General features: G+C 44.3%; 1 protein-coding gene across 3 annotated transcripts in view; it reads right to left on the bottom strand.

The window, feature by feature from the left end:
- Nucleotides 1–772: 772 nt before the first annotated feature.
- CPPED1 (calcineurin like phosphoesterase domain containing 1) overlaps nt 773–23,103 on the bottom strand; it is a 74,693-nt gene continuing 52,362 nt past the window's right edge. For all 3 annotated transcript variants that reach the window (XM_088522995.1, XM_088522997.1, XM_088522994.1), the window contains 2 exons: nt 18,340–18,762; nt 773–1,090 (listed from right to left, as the gene is read on the bottom strand). In XM_088522995.1, coding sequence (XP_088379121.1) covers nt 858–1,090; nt 18,340–18,762 — 656 coding nt within the window. In that variant the 3' untranslated portion in view covers nt 773–857. The remainder of the gene's footprint in view (nt 1,091–18,339; nt 18,763–23,103) is intronic.

The raw sequence follows: 23,103 nt of genomic DNA, 5'->3' as shown, positions 1-23,103 counted from the left end.
ATTTGAAAATGAAAGCTTACCACTTATCTAGGACTCAACAGTGACTTCTGATGATAGCTTTCTGTAGAGAATATTTTCTTGTCCAGGTATTCCAGCTTTTTAAACAGAGCAATAATATATGCTAATTGAATGGTAGCTACAGTTAAAAAGGAAAATAATTGTTCTGTGTGTAATTTCTCTCAGTGGCATCTGTTACAGATGTTTCATAATATAAAATCAGGTTATAATGAAAACCCCAAGCTGTGACTTCGCAAAAGTGGAATGTGTTTGCTCTCCTACTGCTGCTGGTTCTGAAGAACTTAAATGGCTGTGGAAAATGGGAGAAAATATGACCACTGCAGGCAACAAGGTCTGAGCCAAAGGCTGGTAAGAGTCGTGTTGATTTCATTGAGTTTTAGATTTGTCCCTCTGGAGTAAAAACATGGCACATTTTTATTGCTTGGAGTATAATAGAAATGATCAAATTTACTGATTTTAAAATGTCTTAAATATCAAATTAAAATAGACTCAAATTGCGGGGTTACCTGGAAGCAACTGCTCTTGTTCTTGGCTATACTTTCTCAGATAAGAAAGTCCAGGAACAGAGTAAAAAAATCTAGGCCTTTTCAAAAATATATTGTTGTGCTCGTTCGGTTGTTTTTCCATGTATAACTGGAGGTTTCATCTTCTAAAGGGGAAACACTTCAGCACTTTCCTTGTTTTGTTATTTAGGATTTAAAGAAAGAGAGAGCTGTGTTGGGGCATGGTGCAAAATGAGAAAGGTATCTTCACCTTGTGGAAACTTCTGGAACTTTCCGTATGTTTAAAGTGGAAGAAACACCCATCAACCTCTTGAGTTGAAAGGGATTTGATGCAGCCTAATTTTGCTTGCCAAGCATATCCATGAGATCTTTATCTATTCCTTGGCTGCTCAGTTCAGTTAGGCTGTAATATCGATGAACAATCTTTTCAGCTGTGACAACAACCACTCGAAGCCCATGTTCATCTTCTCCCAGCTGACATCCTATTGCCGATGAAACCACCATTTCCAGTCCTCTGTAGGAACCCCCAGCATTCCTGTGGTAATGTCCAGAAAATACAGCCTTAACGCCTGTGCAAAATGAAAAAAAAAAAAAAAAGAAAATAGTGTGTATTTAGTTGACAGTTGCAGGTTAGGTATAAAATGTGTTTGTAGTAAAAGCTGCTGTTGAGGTGATAGAGGCTCAGGCTTGTAGAGAAAAAAAATCTAGCAATACAGCTCCAGGTGTCATGTTTATAGTGATTCATTAAGTATGAAATCAGAAGGAAACTGCTGGCTTTAACTTGCATCCTAAATGATTAGCAGAAAAGAACAGCTTTCTGCTCCCCTTCGTGTTAGTGGAGTCCCTATGTCTGATGCAAGTGTGTTCGTCACCTTATGGCTCCTCTGGCCAGAAAGAATGAGCACATCAGAGGATGCTGCTTGTAACTGCACACACCGACATACACGCAGTCGGTAATAACTGGCTAGAGAATGGTGCTTCTGAAAGGTGAGGTTAAAGACAGGCATCATATAGCTGTATTTGTCAATTAATGTGGAGAAAATTCACTAAGCAGAACTTAAGCCTGTTTACCCAAGAGTGGTGACCTTAAAAAGAGCCAAAAGAAACAAACAGTTGAGAAGAAAATTTATAATCTGTTCTACAGAGATACTGGGTGTTTATCACAGATGATACTTGGAATAAGAAAATAAAGCAGGCACATCAGAGAAACCGTTCAAGTAGAAAAGGCTGCACGTTATAATGTGGGGAGGGCAGGAAAGGTGGCAACAACCAAGAAGAGAAGGGTTGACAGGAAGAGCAGCAAGAAGAGCTGAGTGTGGAATCACATGAATTAACGTTACAAACACAGCTCTTCTGATGTTCTTGATATTCTCTGTTTTTTTTTTTTTTTTTGTCTGATTGGGGGAACATTATTATGAGCATGAAAGAAATACTTCGGTCTTTTGCAGGAGTCAGCAATATTTGCATCAAAAAATGGGGGTGGGTAGCATGGAAGACTGGTTAGGATGAGAAGAGCTAAACAACCATCTGCAGCAGGTAAAGAAACGCTTGTGTTGAAGGCTTCATAAAGTACTCTGGAATCCTTGACTGAATTCTTCACTAATAGATGAGCAAAATCAGTGTTCACACAAGTCCATTCATCTTTGCTTTTCCTTCAGAGTATGATAATTTAACAAAAAGAAAAAATTAGGCTTGCAAATGCTATTTGACTTAGACCAACTTCTTAGACTGGTATGCGAGATCTGCTTTTCTGTCATGCTTCCTTTCTTTTTTCAGAAATTTTGGAACAGGTTCAATTCAGATGAAATTGGGTCATCTTCACCTCCAAACCAATAAAATTCCCTCCTTCCCCCCAGATTTCTACATTTTGTCTTGAAAAACCTGTAAGTCGGTAAAAGCTGTACTCATTGCTCTGGAATTCCTTTGCAGATTCAGTTCACACTACCAACTAACTGGATTATTCTTCCCTCTTCATTTGATGTTTTATAAATCTTAATTGAATGCTTTTATTACCACAGAACAATTAAGTATTGATTAATCTCATGAATCACAAAAGTTAAGAAGTTCCTCTATATGTGTGTGTGTGTGTGTATATGATTCTACGTACCTTTCTTGCATGTCAGGATTTGTAAAACCATTAATCACCGGGCTGCGACTCTAACCCCTTCCTAGGGCAGCGCTTGCTCCGGCAGCCGGAGCGGCGCTTCGGATGCAGCCGGTGCCGACGCTGCGGAGCAGCCGCCCGCGGGGCCCGACGGCGCTGCCTGCTCAGCAGCCGGCAGCCAGGCGCGCAGCTACGGGCCGTGCTGCCTGTGAATTTGAGGTGGTGCCCGTCTGTTTGGATAGGGTGCAAGCAGCGGGGTTCTTACCTGCTTCTGGAGATGTTTCTAAAAGTCTTTTAAGAATGTTTGTATTACCCTGTTTGCTAGGGCTGCCCAAAGGGGCAGGAAGTTGAACGGTAACTCGGATAGGAAAGCTGAAGCTCCTTCTCCAGGGGTTTGTGGTAATCTTCTGGGGCGAGAGATAGAAGCCCCGTGCGTGTTACGCTGCATGGGAAGGGGGGTCTCCAGGTTGTCACTGGTAATGGGTATTGCTTGCAAGTACAGTGCAGTTCACCTGAGTGGGAAATGAAACACGTGAAGCGAGCGCAAACAGCAAGCTTGGCAAAGAGGCTTTGGCAGGAGCGTGTGTTGGGTGTGTGTGTTTGTTTAATATCTGGTCTATGATCCTTGTATGTCAGTCACAGCTTCCCAAGGCCACTTGTACTCCTCTTCCTTACCGTTCTCTGATAAAAAAGCTACTTGGACCAGATGGCTGAAAACTGCTACTTACTATCAAATAAAGAACATGTAAATGAGTTTTATGTCAAGTTGCTACAGAAAATGTTGTAGCCTGCAGCTGATTTGGGGTACTGTTAATGAGAATATAAAGGAGAGTGGCCTTTTCAAAAGTACCTACATAATTTAGAAGTATTCTTTTCTATTTGAATTCAATAGGTTATATGCTCCTTAGTCATGGAGGCACTTTGATGGGTCAGCAGAAGTATCTATAAGTATGTTAGCTGAGAGGGGATCTAATCAGTGTATATAAATACCTCAAGGGAGGGAGTGCAGAGGACGGGGATGGTCTCTTTTCAGTGGTGGCCACTGATAGGACTAGAGGAAATGGCCGGAAACTGAAACATCAAAAATTCCATAGGAACTTAAGGAAAAATTTCTTAACAGTGAGGGTGACAGAGCACTGGAACAGGCTGCCCAGAGAGGTTGTGGAGTCTCCTTCTCTGGAGATCTTCAAAACCCGCTTGGATGCAGTCCTGCGCCACGTGCTCTAGGTGTCCCTGCGTATGCAGGGAGGTTGGACTAGATGATCTCTAGAGGTCCCTTCCAACCCTAAGCATTCTATGATTCTATGATTCTATGTTAGGTTAATACTGAGTTACTCAACAAGCACACAGGCAAGTGTTCTAGGACAAATGCGACTGGGTGGCCAGCAGTTAGCAGAGGTGACTGTTTCATGAACCAGAATATTTCAGAATCTTTACGAAGAGGGACTGTACAATTTGCTGTGTTGGCTGAAAAAGTGCTGTGTTGTAATAGGGAAATATTTTGCCGTTAGTCATCTGTAAATGCTGAATCCTGCTAACCACCTACTGAAAACTAAGCTCCGGCAGCCAGCGCGGAGGAGGCCGTTGGGTGCCCAGCGCGTCGCGCTGCGCGCCGGCTCTTCGAGCACGGTGGCTCCCCCGTCCCCACGCTTGGCTGCGCGCGAGTCTTCAATCCGCAGCCGCCTAAAACCCCATCACGTTCCCAGTTCCCGCGCCAGCGCCGTAGGGAGCAGCCCGCGGTAACCTGATGCACAGGCTCTCGCTTTATTTTTATGGTGTATTCACAGCCAAGGGAGCTTTGAGGCTGCTGGTGCTGGTGAAAGAAGCAGCATTTTGAGGAGCCCGCGTCGCCACCTGCTCCTGCTGGCCCCGGAGGCGCCCATCGCGCGGGGACGGGCCGTGTCGCGAGAGGTCTGCTCTGAATTACCGACACGCAGGAGGGCTGGGAAGCTCTGCTTTCCTTAGAGCCTCCAATTCCCACCTATCTTAAGGAAGGATCCCCCCACACTACAAACCTTCCTGAGTTTTAAAGATGTAACCAGGTACCCTGGTGCCAGTGTATGAAGGTCACAGATGCCTGTGTCTAGGAAGGAAAATATAATCTGGGGGTAAGCAATGCGACATCGTTTGTCTTAAAAAATGTAAAAATGGAAAAGCTCTCACTGTACAAAGAAAAAAAAAGAATATGAAGGATGCCCAAAGAAATTAGGAGAAAACTACAACTCACTGAAGCATACTGAGAAATGAATTATTTATGGTCTGCATTCTTTGCTATAGCAAGACAAAGTGAATTTTGACCATATGTACTGTACAGTCTAAACCATTGTGTTTACCATTACAAAATACTGAGCAGAGCTTCTAAGGGTGAGCTGTTATCTTTCATATATTCAGCAACCTGCTGTTCCGTATGTAATGTTCAAGTAACCCATGCTTAATTGTGTTCCACCAGTAGGCCTGTGAAGGGGTCATTTGTGAGATGCTACAGGCTTATCAACTATTGTTTTTACCCTCACACAGCAGGAGCTGGATAATGGGATAAGTAATCTAAAGGCAAAGAGCAGTTACTAGGAATATACCCCTGACATTACAAGGAAATCCTTATTTCCCTAGTCAGAAAACCTATAATCTTTTCCCCTACAGTGTGTTTAGACCTCTTCCACAGTGATGAAATGAAAAGCAGGTGAAACTGTCCTAAGACAGTCAGCTCTATTAGTGCTTTCCTTTGCTTTTATGGGAGATACTGATTTGAAGCCTGTTGTAAAATACCAGCCTGGGTTCTACCTAGGCTCAACTCTAAGCTCAGCCTGTAGATGAAAGTTAAGCTGCTCAGAAAAGCAAAATATAAATAGTATGGTATGTACTTGGTAGAATCTGCACAGGTCCTGCCATGCCCTAGTCCCAGCCTCATGTAAATAGCAAATGACTGAAGGTAGAAAACAGAATGAAGCAACGTTTTAGGGGCACATGGAGGTTATTTCAGGTGGCACTTGCTATGCTTATGAGTCATCCTGTTTAGTTTATCAGTTTGACTGTGCTTTGCTCAGTGCAACATAGTCACCTGTCTGGTGCAAAAGTTAAATTTGCAATTCAGCACAGTAAACAATAAAGGAAGAGATTACTCAGACTTTGCTGCAGGAAGCTTTAAAGGAATGGCAGAATACAAAAGTCCTGTAACATAGCAGACTCTTCGCAGAGATCTTGTGCTTTCTAGACACCATTTGGGTCTTGGAACCATACAGTAAGAATGGATATTTTATATCTGATGCTACAGGTAATTGGAGAATGCGGAGTCAGTTCTAATGCCTTAACATCTTGCAGGTTATTACTGTGCCTGCTTAATGTAAAATACTTAGGCAGTTCTGAACTTGGCATTTCTTTCTCATTGAACCTATTCACTGGGCTGCATTTGCAGCAGTGAATCTTAAATCCTTCCTGCACAGGGACAGGCAGGCGCCCGTGTAGAACTGCCTGTGGGCTGCTGGTTGGGCATTCTGTGCTCTTACTGCCCAAAACAGAGCACAGAAACGAACTCGGGGGAGCTTGACTGGTGACAGTCCCTGTTGCTGAAGGAAATCATTGTCCGCTGTGGCAATGTACTTAAATATACAATTCCTGACCAGGTAGGAGAGGATGCTGGGCAGCTGGAGCTGCTCATTGCAGCCTCCAACTAAGACGTGCGTGGGGAGGACATAGGGCAGTTGACGCTTCACGTGCCCCATCTGTGCTCAGCTGAGCTCCTTCGGACAGGGCCGTGGTGTGGCACTTGCTGCCCTCCAGGGACTGGACGGGTCACCAGCAGGCTCCAGCAGTGCCCTAGGGCCCACTCACAGGCAGACACCTCGCACGGACCTTACTCTGTCTTGTTTTTAACCTGCAGGACTAAAGTGGCAGCTAAGTGAAGATACCAGGGATCCAACCCTAGGGCACCTACTGCCTGATTACCACAGCAGCTGCATGGGAGCAACGTGTGTACTGTCTTCCAGTGAGTCAGTGCTGCTATAATAGTGCATGTTCTTTATGATACTTTACACTTATTCTGCAGCTAAGCAAAGCTATTTTTGTATGTGAGTACACGTAGAAACAAGTAACTACCATAAAACAATAGTGATATGACAACCCATGGAGCACTATCTGCTAGTAAGGGAAATGAGTGCTTAATCAGGGAAATAAACTCTTTTTACCAGAAGCATCATTGGTCCTTAACATCTTTCCATTATCCACCAAATTTAATCTTTGGAGTTAAAAAGAATCCTTATCCTCCTCAGACCAGTGGGGATGAGAGTGGAACCCTGGCCTGGGTGAGGCGGAGTCGTTCTGAACTAGCTGGTGTTTCTGGTTGCTCTTCATCCAAATTCCTGCTTGTAGGGAGGATTTTGCTGCTGACTGACTCGGCTGCGTGAGTGCTCAGTGCAGAAATGCCATTTTGGAGCTGGCCTCTCGGGATCAGCCTCTGCTAGAACTTACTACCAACTCCAGATACTTTCTAGTGAAAATTCTGCTTCAGCTTTCAGTTACTCTTTATTGCCACTGCTAGTGTTAATTCCTGCTGTTCTGCTACAGGATATTACATCTGGAACAAAGAAACAGGTCACTGCTGTGTATTTATAGAAGCCTAACTGATGTTGTTTTTCTTCAATAATACTTTTTTTATTCCCTCCACTGCATTCCACTTTTGTTAGTTAGCATAAGAAGGAAATCTGAACCAGTCAGTGCAATAATACCAAGATGACAAGCAGGCAATTTACTTTGCTCTTGCTTTTGATCTTAAACATAAAAAGAATCTTGAGATGTATGCACTCATACTTAATTTATTCATTTCAAACATTTTTCTGAAGTAATACTGTCAAATTATTAGTGCCCCTCCCACCTCCTTTTTTCTAAACCCTGAGAGAAGCAAACAACGTTTGTCCTTCCAGGCACTGCTTTAATAACCTGCTTTAAGGTATGCTTGGGTTGGTTAAATGTAATTCAGTAGAGTCAGCTATAGCCAAAAAGGTGCAGTGCCTACTCATAAAAAGTAGCTAGAGCCGTGATTTGTTTTTAAGCCATGATTTATGAAATAGCAGTTGGGCAAATCTTTGATACAAAATAAAACCTTATGTGTAAATAAGTGTTGTCTGAAGCGAGGTATACTTCAGATGTTGGTAAGCCTTAGACTCTTCATTAGCTTGACCATGAAGTGTATTAATAAATAGTTCGTTTTTATGCTAATCTAATGTATGCATTCTATTTTGTCCCTTCAGGCATCCGTTTAGCTTGTAAAAATACACACTAGCTTAGATAATGCAGCAGGTAGGTTCTGAGGAAATAATAAATTAATAACTTCCGTAAGTGTCTCCACTGTTTCTAGTACCTGTCTTCTAGAGCCAACATACCAAATAATGTCAAATGCCATTACAGGAACTTAAACAGGCTCTCAGTGGTTCTTTATCTCTCAGAGTTTAAACACCTTTGGTAAGGTCAGGTTTTTGTCAGCATTTCCCATTTTCTCTTTGGCTGGGTGCTCTCTCCAATTTTGTAATCCCGAACAGTGGGGTGCATTAACAAACAGAACTTTTCCTGCCGAGCTGGGTGATGGGCACTGCTGAGCCATCTCCCTGACCTGCTGTGGAAGGAGCTGCAAAGGAGGAAGGGCAGGTTGTTCTGGATGCGGCGCAGGAGAGGAAGGCTCGGGAGCGCAGGGTGTCTGTGACTGCGGCCCCGCCACGCGCCCTGCCGCACTTCTGCTTTGGGAGAGATTGTCCAGCGTAGTCCCCCAACCCCAAGCATTGCTAGGTAGTAACAGAAACTGTCTCTTACATGAAATCTTCTCCATCTCTTTTAGGGGATACTAATGAAAAGAGCATTTTAAATAGAACTTGGACTACATTTTGAGGAAATGCACAAATCGGAAGAGCAGAATTTTGGAAAATAATTTAAAAAAAAAAAAAGCTTCAGCTATCAAAATGTTGTTAACATGCTGAAGATTGGATTTCCGACAAGAATCAGGTGAGAAAATGGCTGATTACCTGAATAGCAACTACACACTGAATAGCAAAAAGAAGACAGTTTGTCTGTTAGCAGGAGAAGCTAAGGTTATTTTAAAACCGCAGTGTCTTCTTTCCACAAATTATACCTTATCCCTGTGAGAAGCCCTTGTGAACAGCAATTCCACAGCACCAGGGAAGAGGAGGCAGCAGGATTTGACATAACGAGAGCCAAGGCGTTGGCTGTGTGTCGGGTCAGCTCCCGGCGAGCCGCTGCCTCCCGTCCCGTCCTGTCCTGTCCTGTCCTGCAGTTCCTGCCCTTCTCACGTAGCACTGGCCTCGCTGAGGTCCTGCAGCTCAGGAGACGCAGGAACGGGCCACGTGGGGCATCTCTCTGGGTCTGGGAGGAGCAGAAGGGCCGTGTGTGCCCATGAGCTGCCTCCCCCCATCAGACCAGCAGACTGTCACTGCTTTTTTATAAAGTTTTGCACCCAACCTGTCTGTTTAAGGAATAGTTTGTCCATTTTAAAAGGAATAAGAAGTGTGGACTGTGGGTGAGGTCTCTGGCTTCTGGCAGTCTGAAGTCTTTCAGTGGCAGCGCTCAACAGCTTGCAGGAATGGAAGATCATACACTGCATCACTTCATATGTGACCTAGTGAGATCTGAAGTGATCACAAATTACCTCCTTAATGAAGGACGAGGTCACAAAGAGGGAGGAAAAGATCTCCAGTGAGACGGAAAGGTTTTGTGAAGTACCTATCTCTTGCTGACTTCTTGAAAAAACGCTAAGCTTTATTATTTTTAAATCCATTCTTTAATATTTGATAACTGAAGTTAATTGAAAAAATACAGAGTATTTTTCTCTTAGGAAATCTCAAAGGAAATCTAGATGCAATGATTAGAGAATTCCAAATAAGTTAAAACAGCATGGAAAATAATGCAGCTACATTTATCTTGAAATATTGAAAAGTTGCTTCTTAAGAAAATACATATTTAGAAAACAGTTTTTCTCAAACAAATGAGACTGGGCACAAATTCAGTCTTAACTAGTTGAAATTCCAAGGCTGTCCGACTCTAATTTCTGTAATGAACTTCACTTCCATGGCTCGTCTCCAAAAACATGCCTTACTCAGAAGTAGTTGTTTCTCAACTCTAGTTTCTAATGTAACCGAAATGCCTTTTTTTTTTCTTTTGTACATTTTCTTTGTCCAAAATGTGACTGGCCTAGCCTCCATTCGAACTGCTCAAACCAGTGCTATGGACAGTGTAAAAATGTAGGAAGAAAATTACCATATAAAAATAAACCTCAGAAAAGCAAGCAAGTTTTCCAAATTAGGAAGAGAATGCCTGGAATAATCAGCACAGGCAATCAGTAGCAGGCTTTATTTAGACGGAGCCTTCAATTAAATAAATGCTTTTCTCAGCAAATGAGACTGTAAGAGAATGAAGAAGGCTAAATTAGTGGAATATGAATGACATAATAAATATGTAATGGGCACAGTACGGACCCTTCTTCTGCCATGAACTCTGTAGAGAATTTGGGGGAGGGAAAGAGTTCTGGCTGAGCATTGAAATCACATGATCCAGGTTATCACCCTGCAAGTGTTAACAAGTGAACTATTTTTTTAAATAACTACTGATGTGAACCAGCGTTCTCTGCATTTCATTTGCAGATTTATGACTCCCAGTGCAAACCACAGCAAACAAAAGGAGATATTTCCTCACATAAGATTCGAAGCTTGAAACTCCTTCTTACGGACCATTGCGAAAGGTGAATTTTCAAAAAACAAAATGAATTGGATAAATGCGTAAAATAATTTAAATAGCAGTATATTAATAACATATGATAAAATGATTCCCTGAAAAGATGCATTGTTGGAGACTAGGAAAGTATTTTACAAAAATATTGTTACGTATTTTGCTGTCTTCTCTTCCCTAGGTTTCTGCTGCAGGAGCAGTAGAGAGGGCTACAGAGATCTTCAGTCTGGTCTAGCTGCTCTGCTTCTGTGTTTGCTGTTTATATTTGATAATGAAAATTAGCTTGCAGTTAAGGTAGAACTGCGCTTATTTAAAAGTCATTACTTTTGCTGGTTGCACCTTTTGCTCCATTGGGACCGAAGGAAAGGGCTACACTAGCAAGAGCTGGTGCCCCAACTAGCTAGAGCCTGGTAGGAATAGCAGGAGAGACAAAAACTAAGTAAGTAAATAGATGGAGAAGCAGCTCTATAAAACAAGGAAACCGTCTTGAGGGAAAATGCCTCTTGCTGGCCCTCTCTGGTACCGTCACAGCGGCAGCAGCGCAGTGTGGGGTGGGCTCCGGCACAGAGAGCCGGGGCACACGGACCCACATACCCACGGACCTGCCCAGATGTGCCTGGGAGACGCGGCCGCTGGGCCCAGCTGGCCTGGAGCGCTGGGCACAGCCTGGCTTTCCTCCTTCCTTTCACTTCCAGATATAGCAGGGATTGCAATTTCAAGAGCAGTAGCTGTTCCGCTGCTCTCAAGGCAGTTTTGCCCCACGCCCTGGTGTTCTCCCAGCGCAGGAGCACGCTTTGCCGTTACCTTTTTCCCCGTGGCCAGTGCTGTCAAGACTCCAGTGCCACGCAGCAGTGATAGCACTGAGTAGTTGTCGTAAGCAACACTCTCTGCTGGAATTAAAGTGATTTTTCTCTCGTTATAAGCTGAGGAGCGCTTACATCACTGCGGCTGCCAAGCAGCTGTTGTTGCAAAACCATCTCTCTCAGCCCTGTTAGCAGGACAGCACCGTGCCCAGGCGCGCTCAGACCCTCTCTCCAAAAAACCCGCTCCCTTTCTACCACCAGAACTCCAGTACCCAACACCCTGGATCTTGTAACCTCCTGAGTCCACCTTAGACAGACCCCGTCCTGTACAGGATTATTTCCTACAAAGTAAGCGTACTTTGTACTGTGTTGCTATGGATTTTTTGGGGGGAAAAAGGGATATGATTTAGGAAATGATGATGTACATGTGAAATGTCCGTATCTGTGTCTACATCCTACATTACATTATCACACTTACTCTTAAAATCTTTGTTATTCTGAAGTTACATCAAAAATATTAAATTTGTTTACTGTGCTTGTACATGAGTACGTCATTTCAAGATTAAATGATTCCGAGCTAAAGTTCAGTGTATTTAAACCTCTATTATCTTAAATACTGACAAACTGCACATAAGCAAGCCCTGAGATTGCTCACTTGGTGGAAGAGCTTTGCCAAAATTGGGGTCTCAAAGGCAGGAAGAAGAAAATATTACTCCCTTGTCACTGCTGATTACATGACAGATTAAATAATGAAGCATGGCGTGTGTTGGCTGGTAAATTCTAGAAACAGCAGCTTTCAGCACTCCCCATTTTACTTTTGTACTCAAATTTATCTCAGCTGCCCCTATTCAGAAAGTTTCTTCCCCTTTAATTCTACTCTCCTGGGGTAACATTTCTGCAAGGGGCAGAAGGAGGTATCACATCCTTTCATGAGCAAAGGCTGTTAGAAATTAAAGCATCTACCATCACAAATGGTAAAATGGGAAGACATTTAATAGAGTTAGGCTCTTGTTTCTCCTGCACGCACAAAATGTTTTTACCACATCTGAAAAATTGCCTCTTGCCTAGGTAAACTACTGTGTTTGTCCTCTCTTTCTGAAGAACAGATTCTTACTTTGTTGCTGGAAAGCCAGGTATTAGTGCAGGTTTTATTCAGCAAACTCTGAAATGTGTTCGGATATTTGCTTATATAATAGGGTTATTAAGAAACACTTACTAGTGTGTTAAGTGTGTTAGCCTTATTAATTTCAGTCTGTCAGTGATGATTCTCAGGACAAAAAATCTATACTAGGCTGCCTGTAGCTCAGCAAAACCACATTTTTCAGGTCATAGAAATACCTGTAATAATTAAACTAGGAAAATTATATGTGAATTGGACACGTAGGAAAGGTATTTCTCCTTTTACGTAGACTAATTAATTTAAAAATTAATTATGTTTATCCGGAAACATGACCTGCAGATCAGATTCTTGGATCGACTACCAGATTCTTCATTTTTCCATGCAAAGCTGTTTCTCTCAGCACTGCGGCGTGTGTAAGAGCTGAACGAGCCCCTCTCGGGCAGAGGCGACTGCGCCCAGGTCTCCCGGGGGGAGGGCCGGCTCGGCTCGGGCGCAGTCCGGGCGCCCCGGGTTTTCCCGCGTGGAGTCTGCGTGTAGAGGAGACGCACCGGGAAGGGCGGCTCAGCGCTCCGGGTTTTACACGTGCACTTCCAGAAACTGGTGACCAGCGTTCTGAACGGACCCGTTCTCTGGACTCTCCCCAGAATCTCCTTATCGAGGTCAATTTTGTTGGTAATAACCCCATTTAAACAAAAATCGCAGCGAGGTTTCTTCCTATACAGCTCACAAGAATGGTTTAACTTTGCACAGTGGCAATACATATTTACAAGTGCCAGATTTTCAATTTATAAATATTTATCATAAGGACATGATTATATCTTTAATTAGCCCAACTGCTAAGGACACTTCTAATGTGAGAAATGTAATTCAATATTTCATAACAGATGTAGCCTCTACAGTTAGTCTTTTATCTCTGCTTGTAATGAGCGGATATTTAAACCCAAAACATTATGTAATATGTAACTGATTGTAAGAAAATCATCACGCGTTTAAATTTAAAATAGATGCCAAATATGCTGGTTACATACCTCACCTTAAAGCATCTGTACAACAGCCCAGTACTGCATTATTCCTACATATGTTTGTGTGAATGTCTCTGTTTTACAGACGGCCCTATATTAATACACATTGTCCTCCTTTCCCATTTTTCTTTGTAAGCAGATGAGTCATGGCCCTGAATTTGACATTTTTAGAAAACATATAAACATGAAATAGCTTCAGGTCTGATTCTGGCTTACTGGCAAGGTCCATCCGTTAACATTTCCAAACACAACAACCCCTAAAATATGCACAGTAAACTGATTTTTTTTTTCATTATTACACAGGCCTATGTGGTGCTTGGAAGTACTGGAGAGGAGAACCATGCCAGAGTGGATAGGGAGAGATGGAATAAAAAGAAAGAAGGCCTGATGAGGGGGAGAGGAGAATCCAGCCTGGAAGATTCATAACAAAGGAGACTGACTTTCCAGAATAAATGAGGGGTAAGCAGCTTAAACTGGAGGCCATTATTATTTTTTTTAAAAAAAAAGAGAGATTGAGATTTCATTACCATTTTTTTCTATGTTTTCATCCTCCAAGAATTTATCAACTGAAGTGGGGCAAAGCCAATTTCATGTCTAATGATATGCTGAAATTGATTATTCTTTGGCAAGGCAGAGAGACAGGAACTAGCGGGCGTCACTGTGTCCCATGCACCGACCCCACGTTGGCAGCTGCCTCGTCGGAAGCTGCTGACAACGTTTTGTGGCCTTACAAAGCCCATTCCTCACAGGAGTTACGAATGGGAACAGACTGCAGCTGTTACTAAGGAAACTCGAAGCCAAGTTTTGATTCAGCTCATTTTTCCTCGCGTTCCTGGTTGTGCTGTTTGCTGCTGCCTGCTCTGTGTATTCATTTAAGCAGCAAAACATTTGATTCATTGGCTTGTGAATATTACTTATTGACTCATTTACTTATTATGTAAAATAATAAATAAAAGATTGATCTTTTTAACATAGTCCTGAAGGAACCCAAAACGGATGGCATTTTGGGAGGCTCTGGGGGGTTGGCAGAGGGGCAGAATGGGAAGCAGTGGGGCCCGTAAGCCTGTGATGAAGGCACAGACAGGGAGTTGGGCAACCTGCTCCCTGGGCTGTTGGCTCTTACTGGTGTCCCCGCCTGCCCCCCATGCAAGGAGCCTGTCACTGTCCTGTCCTCTGCCCAGGCTTCCGCACTGACCACAGCGGAGTGAATCGCAAATAACCCTGCGAAGAAAAATCAGTACTGAGAAAGCCCGGCTGCAGCCAGGTTAAACATGGAAACAAATGCTCTGCAGTCTCATGTATTTTAAATTAACTCCATAAACCAGGAGAAAAAAATTTACTAAGCTAGCCAGAAAAAGAAAAATGTGACTCACCATTTTACATGGATAAAAAAGTTTCAGTCTGCACCACTTCTGCTCTGCTTGCGGAGGGAGCGTGTGTGAGAACACTCTGATAAAGCAAAGCACTGTCCAGAGGGACACGGCGTCGCTGCAGCCTCACCAACTGCAGCGACAACATCTTATATAACCCCTGCTACCTCTTCACTAATTACATCCCCAGCACTCACTCAGTGGTGCCAAATGTTGCTAACCGTTAGGGTGACAGAAAACGTGAGGCCAGAACTGCTCCTGTCTCCATGTCCCCCGCGGGGAGGCAGTGGGTGCCACCCACAGCCGCCCAACTGCAGCGAAGGCTGCCCCAAGGCTGGGGAGGGAACCCAGCAAAGCAGGAGCCACTGAGGGTCAGGCAGTCCAGTTCCAGCTGCCCCAGCTAGAAAGAGAGGCACACTGGGTGCCCAACTCAAATGCCCCTATGGAAACACACGCAGCGCAGGGAATAAACAAGGCGAACCAGAGATGCATGTGCGACTGCAGGGCCACGATCTCACTGCAGTTGCTGAGACACAGTGGGACAGCTCTCACGACTAGAACGTGGCCATGGATGGTTTCAGGCTTTGTAGGAAGGATGGGCCAGGGAGGCGAGGTGGCGGAGTTGCCCTTTGTGTGAGAGCAACTGAAATGTATGGAGCTCGGCACAGGGGAGGACAGTCGAGAGGCTGCGGGTGAGGATTAAAGGGCAGCCAACAGGGGCGACACTGCGGTGGGTGTTCACTGCAGGCCTGAGGGAGAGCAGTGGATGAGGCCTCTGCAGGCCGCTGCAGGAAGCCCCATCGTCCCAGGCCCTGGTCCTCACGGTGGACTTCAACCACCCTGCTGTCTGCTGGGATAACTGCACAGCTGGGAACGGGCAGTGCAGGAGGTTCCTGCAGAACACTGCAGACAACTGCACGATGCAGGTGGCCCATGAGCCAACAAGGAGAGAGGCGCTGCTAGACCGGATACTAAGGAGCAGAGATGGTCTAGTGGGAAATGTGAGGATTGGGGGCAGTCTTGGCTGTAGGGTCCACGAGATGCTGGAATTCACGATCCTGCGAGGAGGAAGGTGCACAAGAAGTAGGACTGCACCACTGGACTTCAAAAGAGCCAAGTTGGACCCCTTCAGGGACTTCCTTGGAGGAATCCCCTGGGCCAGGGCCCTAGAAGGAAAGGGGGTCCAGGAGAGTTGGACAATACTCAAACACCACTTTCTCCAAGCTCAGGATCGGTGCTGAGTCTAGCTGGAGGCCTGTGGCCAGTGTTGCCCCACAAGGGTCAGTACTGAGCACAGTGCTCTTAAACTTGTTCATCAATGACTTGGACGAGGGCACAGAGCACACCCTGACAAGTTTGCAGATGACACCAAGCTGGGAGGAGTGGCCGACACTCCTGAGGGCTGCGCTGCCGTTCAGAGGGGCCTGGACAGGATGGAGAGTTGGGCAGAGAGGAACCTCATGAGGTTCAAGAAGGACCAGTGCAGGAATAACCAGCGTAGATGAGGGGTTGACCTGCTGGAAAGCAGCTCCGCAGAGAAGGATCTGGGAGTCCTGGTTGACACCAGGTTCCCCATGAGGCAGCAATGTGCCCTCGTGGCCAGGAAGGCCCATGGGCTCCTGGCTGCAGCAGGAGGAGCGTTGCCAGCGGGCGAGGGAGGGATCCTGCCCCTCTGCTCAGCTCTGGGGAGGCACCTGGAGCATTGGGGGCAGTTCTGGGCTCCACAGGACAAGAGGGACATGGAGCTGCTAGAGAGGGGCCAGCGCAGAGCGACAAAGATGATAAAGGGACGGGAGCATCTGTCCTGTCAGGAAAGACTGAGCGAGCGGGGCCTGTTTAGCCTGGAGAAGAGAAGACTGAGAGATTTGATCAACATGTTCAAGCACCTGAGGGGTGAGTATACGGAGGATGGGGCCAAACTCTTCTCCGTGGTGGCCAGCGACAGGACAAGGGGTAACGGGTACAAGCTGAACCCCAGGCAGCTCCATCTCCACGTGAGGAAGAACTTCTTTCCTGTGAGGGTGCCAGAGCCCTGGCACAGGCTGCCCAGAGAGGCTGTGGAGGCTCCTTCTCTGGAGATCTTCAAACCCGCCTGGATGCCGCCCTGTGCCCCTGCTCTGGATGTCCCTGCTGGAGCAGGGGGTGGGACTGGATGATCTCCAGAGGTCCCTGCCAGCCTCAGCCATTCTGTGATTAATGCTTAGTTATTGGATGGATTTTTCAGTCAACAATATAAGTATGACGTTAGAGAGAAATATTTCCGACTATATTAGCACTAAAATCTAAAAAATAAAAAAAAGATCATAAACAGGTAGTTATATTTTCCTTAGGAGAAGTTTAAAAATGAAAACACAGTGTTTTACATCAGATATATTAAATTTGGGGCCTTTACCTGTCAAGCAAATCTTTTCAAAGGAAAAAGAAAAGATTAATTGTGCAAAAATTGGGAGTAATCATCCTAGAAGTCACTGCCTTGAGCACTCAAAAAAAAAAAAAAGAAGAAGAAAGAAAAGCTCTTACAGTAAGAACAGATTAAATGTATACAGTGAGGCAAAGGAAAGGGGTACTCATTGATTTAAGATGTAGTAATGATGTGACTAGCTTATACACATATATATTTCAAATTATGTTATCTTTGGATCCCTCCTTTTTGTTTGAAATGCTACTTTCTTCCATTTACAAGCAGACAATCCTACTGTTTTTTCTTGAAATATAAAACGTTCCTTCTGTTACAATAAAGCCAGAATTCCTAATCAAAATTCTCTTAGAGTCCCAAAATGACACCTTTCTATCTGCTATTAAGACACCATGAGGTCTTCTCTGCATGTCTCCTCATGGGCAAAAAAACCTGTAAATCTTGAATGTGCAAATATGTCAGTCTTCTGGAAAGCTCCCAGAAAACTGAATTTTGGCCCTCCTTACTGGAAACGGGAGGGAAGCCAGAGTTTGGAAATGAGGCTGGTTTGGGATGAGACCAGGCATAACAATTATATGGGAAATTAGGAACAATACCAGAAGCAATTTCCATTGTTCAGTAATCCAAACAACACGTGTTTTTCCAGAGGCAGAAAGCTGGTACTGTGGGGCAGGAGATTTTGCGGGGCCCGGACACGCCAGGAAAATGAGAGCAGTTGGGAGGGGCGATGGGAAGAGCCCTGCCTGGCTCGGCCGCCCTGCGTCCCGCACGCAGCCCTGCGCGGATGGACGGACCAAGGATGGATCTTAGGAGAGCAAAACCCTTTCTGACATGGAATAAATCCGGTCTGTATTACACTCTGAATTCTGAATTCTGTTTCTCTGTTTACGTTAAACACAAATTCCCTTTTTTTGTTTTTTCTCTATAGCAATATCTGATCTTCCAGTGCTTAAGCAGGAAAAGATCAGATGGTCTTGTACCTATGAATGCTTGTAAAATGGATTCCTTCCTACTTATTTTATGGAGTTTCTCACTTCCAGTTTTTCATTTTAAGCTCCAAGTTGTTCTTTTGGTCCTTTTGAAAGGTGATGAGACTCAGTCGAAAATTTTGACCTGGGGGAACCATGAGGCTTATAAGCAATACCTAAAACTGCTCGAAAATGGCACCATTCAAATTTAATGTATTTTGTTTGGCAGTGTAACCATTAACAATTAAACTGCAACAGGAATTCTAGGATAGAGAAATAGAAGAAAGTACCTGTTTTGTGAAACTTCTCCATTATCTCTTGACGAACTGCTTTTTCCAAGTTGAAGTAGTCATTTTCTTCCTCAGGTGTCCGCAGAAACAGAGGGATGTGCTGAAACACTATCACATGGTGGCACTTATGTTTTTCCGCTGCAGCCAGCTGACCATTAAGCCACATGTCTTGGGCTTGCCGTAAGTCGGGGCATTTAGAAGAATCAAAATATAACTGAGAATTTAGCACGAGAAACAAAACACCTCCGACCCAAAAGCTGAAATAATCATCTCCCCAGTTCTTGCAATAATCTTCTATCGTTTCTCTGGTTGGAGTATTGCCAATGTCATGATTGCCGCTGACAAATACGAGTGGGATGTCCTGGTCCGTGTTCTGCAGAGCTTTCTTCAAATCTTGTTCTTGGTTCTTTCTCCACTGAGTTCCTATGAAAGATTAATATATTTGAGTTTTTATGCTCTTTTTTCCTACCCCTATTGCTTGCTTTTGTTTATGGCAATACCAGTAGAGTGACAGAATATTAAGCATTAGCTTTTTGAACACGGTAAGATGCAGGAATATGAACAAATGTACAATTAACAAAATATGAATTTCCTTCTGTTCTTTCCCTTTCCAGTCCAGCTGCTCCCAGCAGCGTCCACCAACGCCTCGCGCGGCGCAGCCGCCCGCGACACCACTGGAACAGGCAGGACTTGCCCCAGACGCTGTAGCAGGTACAACAGCAGGTTGTATTTTTCAACTACAGACTGATGATCTACTGAAAAAAAAAAGCAGACTCACTGGCTGGTGTAATTCAGCTTTACCCAAGGGTAACAAACAATGGAAACATCTGCTTTGTATTTTATGTCTGCGCAAAGAAATTAAGGATTTTTTTTTCATTACCAGAACTACTTTAACAGCAAAAAAAGTAATTAGTGTCTTGTGGCAACTTGTCTGTACGATAAGTCTGTTTTAGTAATGAATATGGCATTATTTTCAGAGATGGGTAATTGTGTACTTTGACAATCCCCCCATCTCAGTTCTATAATATAAACACATAGCTTTCTGCTGGGCAGAAGTATATATTTCTTTTTCTAGGGAGGTGTAATTAATCACTAGATTAATTTACAGTCACCAAAATTTGATTAAAAAGAAGATGATGATAAAGAGATTTTTTCAAGTTTTATTAAGGACTGGCACAGAGGCAGCACCTAATGGGTGCTTATTAGCCATGAATAAATTGCTCAGTTACAAAATAAAGTATATTCTGCCCCACAGAACCATATATAACACGGGCAAATTCTGGTGCCTGTGCGAAAGCCGGTGAGCAGGGATCACTTGGGAGTGTGTATTAGATACCGGGAGCCTGGGCGGTTCAGGGCATCCTCCCAGCCTTGGAAAATACCATTATTACCACTGGAAAAAGACAAGGCAAATAACATCTCATGTTACCCACAGGGAAAAAAAAGAGTTTCCCACACGAAACCAAAGCCGGTCCTTGAGCAGGGAGAACATGCATTGTTTCAATATGAGCTGCTTTAAAAAAAATACATTTAAAAAACTAAAAGTAAAAAGCTAACTAAATCACATCTGCACTGTTATCCAGGGGGGCAGGAGCCCGAGCGAGGATCCCTCTACCCTGCTGTGCCTCATCCTCCTCAGTACAGAGCTAGAAACTTCAAACTGAAAATGTATCTCCAGGGGACGGGAAGATGGCAACGGGGAGGATTTATTAAGCTACATGTGAACACAGTACAGCACTGCAAATGTACATGCTTTCACTTTGGGAAATTTAGCTAACAGTTCTAGTGCAGAAAGACTTTTGTGTGTGAGTTGCAGAAATAATGTGCAGAATTATGTACAGCCCTTCCCAGCAGGAAGCTGCAAGCTCCAGAGACAACCACTTAGCTTGGATGTGTCAACAGCAGGGCACTGGTTCTCTCATTTAATGCAATAATATTCCTATGGCAACAGAGAGGCAGATTCAATGTCACACTACAGAAAACAGCCTGCTCAAAGCGGAAAACAAGGTCTCCGTCCAAGCAGCCTCGGAAATTACACTAAGTAGAGGCTCTTCTCGGATATTTTGACTTGCCCTCTGCTTTGCAAAGGCCTAAACTGGAGAGGCCGAGAAGCCCCCGGTGGTGCCGAGGGCTGTTCCGGCACAGGAGGGGCCGAGCGCGGCTGCCACCAGCCCCGGCGCAGGACAAGCTGCCACCGCCTGAGGGCGGCGAGGGGAAGGGAGCCCCGACCCGGCGTGGGGAGCAGCCCCTGGAAGCCCTGCCAGGCACACGATTAGCGAGCTGTTCCGATGACTATAATGAACATTTTTATTTGGCTATTTTTAATTTTTGAGTTCAAATAGTGGTTGGGTGGAGGGCAATAAGAAGGAAAAATCGTGTCAGAAGGCAGTGCAAAAAAATACTTTGGAAGTGTTGGGTTGGATGTGACAAACAGAGTTCACTTCTGCACTGCTATGTGCAGTGACATTTTTAAACCCCAAGCTGCAACACTCAGTCTTTATGTTAAGGCCTGTAAATACAGCCTTGCCCTAGGACAAATGACTTAAATTAATAACCCATAAAGGCCAGTTTTGCATATGATAAGCACAAAGTGCCAACTGCTGCTGCTGCTGCTCGTGCTTTGCGCTGTTCCTGCTCTACCCCCTTGCGGGGCGAGTGCTCCCCTAGGGCAGCGCAGCCACCGGCCTGTCCTGCCGGCGGCCGGGAAGCCGCGGGAACGGGAGCACTGGAGCCCGGCCGGGAAGCGCCGGAGCTCAGCGGGAGAAGGGGCCGGAGCGGCCGGGGCTGCCCAGCCAGCAGGGACAAGAGCTACATGCGGCAGCTTAAATCCAAACAACTGGCTGCCCTTTTAAGGAATTTCTTTAGAATTAATTCCCAAAGTTTCTGTTGCCATGTTCCTCGTAGGTCATCAAAAGAGCTGCTTTTTGTCTGTTTGATCTGTGAAGAAATGGTAAAACTACGGCAATTTTGTAAAAAGAAAACATAAAAACTTAGCACAATCATTCCCTGGTTTTCTAATTCTCAGTTATTTCAATGCATTCAAGATATGGTTCCCAAAACCTTCCTTCTAAAGGAAAAAAACAGACTGGCATTTTGAAAAAGAAAGAAGTTTTAAAATATGGTCTAACTCCCAGCTATAATTCAAGCCACGCTCTTGAAAAGAGCTGATGACAACTGCAATCTGCGGAACACCTAACCCAAGGGAGAGCGTACCAAAGAACAGATAAAAGCTAAAACGGAGGTTAAAATACTATACAAAATCTCAAAAATAGTAATAAATCTGATAACAGCAAAATAAAAAGTGTCACAACATCATTGATAAAAAAGGAATTAATAAAAACATTGGTCCTATTCCATCTCTAATTTATAATGAAATCGGGAGAATCACTCTGACATCAGAAGATGAATAGTTTTTGCAATGACACAACATTAGAAATAAGCTAAAGAGACGTACCTATTTTCCTGGCCTTACAGCTTATTTCCTACTGCTTGCGCTGAAATTGCCCTAATCATAGACTCTAGTTTCAGATATTCTCATTATCTTCCCGAGGACATTCTGTGGTCCTGTTCTCTATGTTTCTAGGGAAGGAAAAGGCCAAGGCCATACTCACAGGATCCTCCCTCTGCAAAGGCTGCACAGAAACAAATGTAAATGTTTTTTCCACCACTCTACAGTCTCCTCTTCAAGCAGAAACGTGAAGGCAGCATCAAGGCACAGGGCTCAGGAAGGTAAGACCTGCAGGACACCTCTAAGGCGGCAGGGGAGGCTGCCCATCCTCGCTGCCCTGGCCCACGTTTTCCCCATCTCCTCGACCCTTCTCCATCTCCTGGGCTATCAGGCTGCCGTTCAGTCGTGCTGATGTCCTTAACTCACCTGTCCTCTCCATTCTGCTGCTCAGGTTAAACGATGGGTATTCTTTTTGCTGCATTGCTCCAAGTTAATGCACACGAGAACCCATACCTGACTATCAAACTTCAATAAACACAGCATGGCCATGTCCTAGATGTACTCTGGCCTGGGCTGGGCTGGAACAGCTCCCCTCTCTTTTACAGCCATGTATCACTAATAGTCAAAGAGATTGAAAACATTAACTTTATGATGTGCAAAAACCACTTATTACATAGTTAAAGAATAATTTAAATATAATTACATTTACTGCTGGACAAAGTGCCTGTTCTGTTTTCCTTAGGAAGAAATCTTCTCTCATTACTTGCCACTGAAAAGCAGGAACTGAAAAGCTCATCTGTTTACAGCTGTAAGCAACTACATTTTTCAGTACATTAGAAACAAGTAGTAATCTGTTCTGAGACACAAAAAATGATCACACTGAAGAATTTTCCTGCATAAAAACACAGACTAAAATTGTTTTATAATTTTGGGCACTGAAACAAGAAGAAAATTTAGTTCCAGTGTTAGCTCATAATTAACAATTATTAAGGAAATGCCAAAAGCCCATAATTGGACGCAACAGCCTGTCTGGGGTGTAACTACTCCCAGCGTCTCCGTGCACTAAGTGCAGTGATTGCAAATGGTGACAATTTCCTGAGCTGCAGCCACTGAGGTGTCCACTTAACAACCCAATTCCTGGGGTTTACTGCTCCACCTTCTGCTGTGAAAATAAGCATTGTGCTTCAATTAAGCACAGCTCTGCTGTCCTCACACGTGTTTTAGAGATTCAGATCTTTCACATCAAACAGAGGCCATTACACGGCTTTGTCTCTTTTAAGAGGCAGACAAGGTTTTTAATTTCTCACCTGTTTTTA

Source organism: Tinamus guttatus, unplaced genomic scaffold (genome assembly GCF_059628265.1).
Source record: "Tinamus guttatus ecotype Peru unplaced genomic scaffold, ASM5962826v1 Tinamus_guttatus_pri_ptg000172l, whole genome shotgun sequence".
NCBI classification, from domain to species: Eukaryota; Metazoa; Chordata; class Aves; order Tinamiformes; family Tinamidae; genus Tinamus; species Tinamus guttatus.
This window is presented reverse-complemented; position numbering and strand designations above follow the sequence as displayed.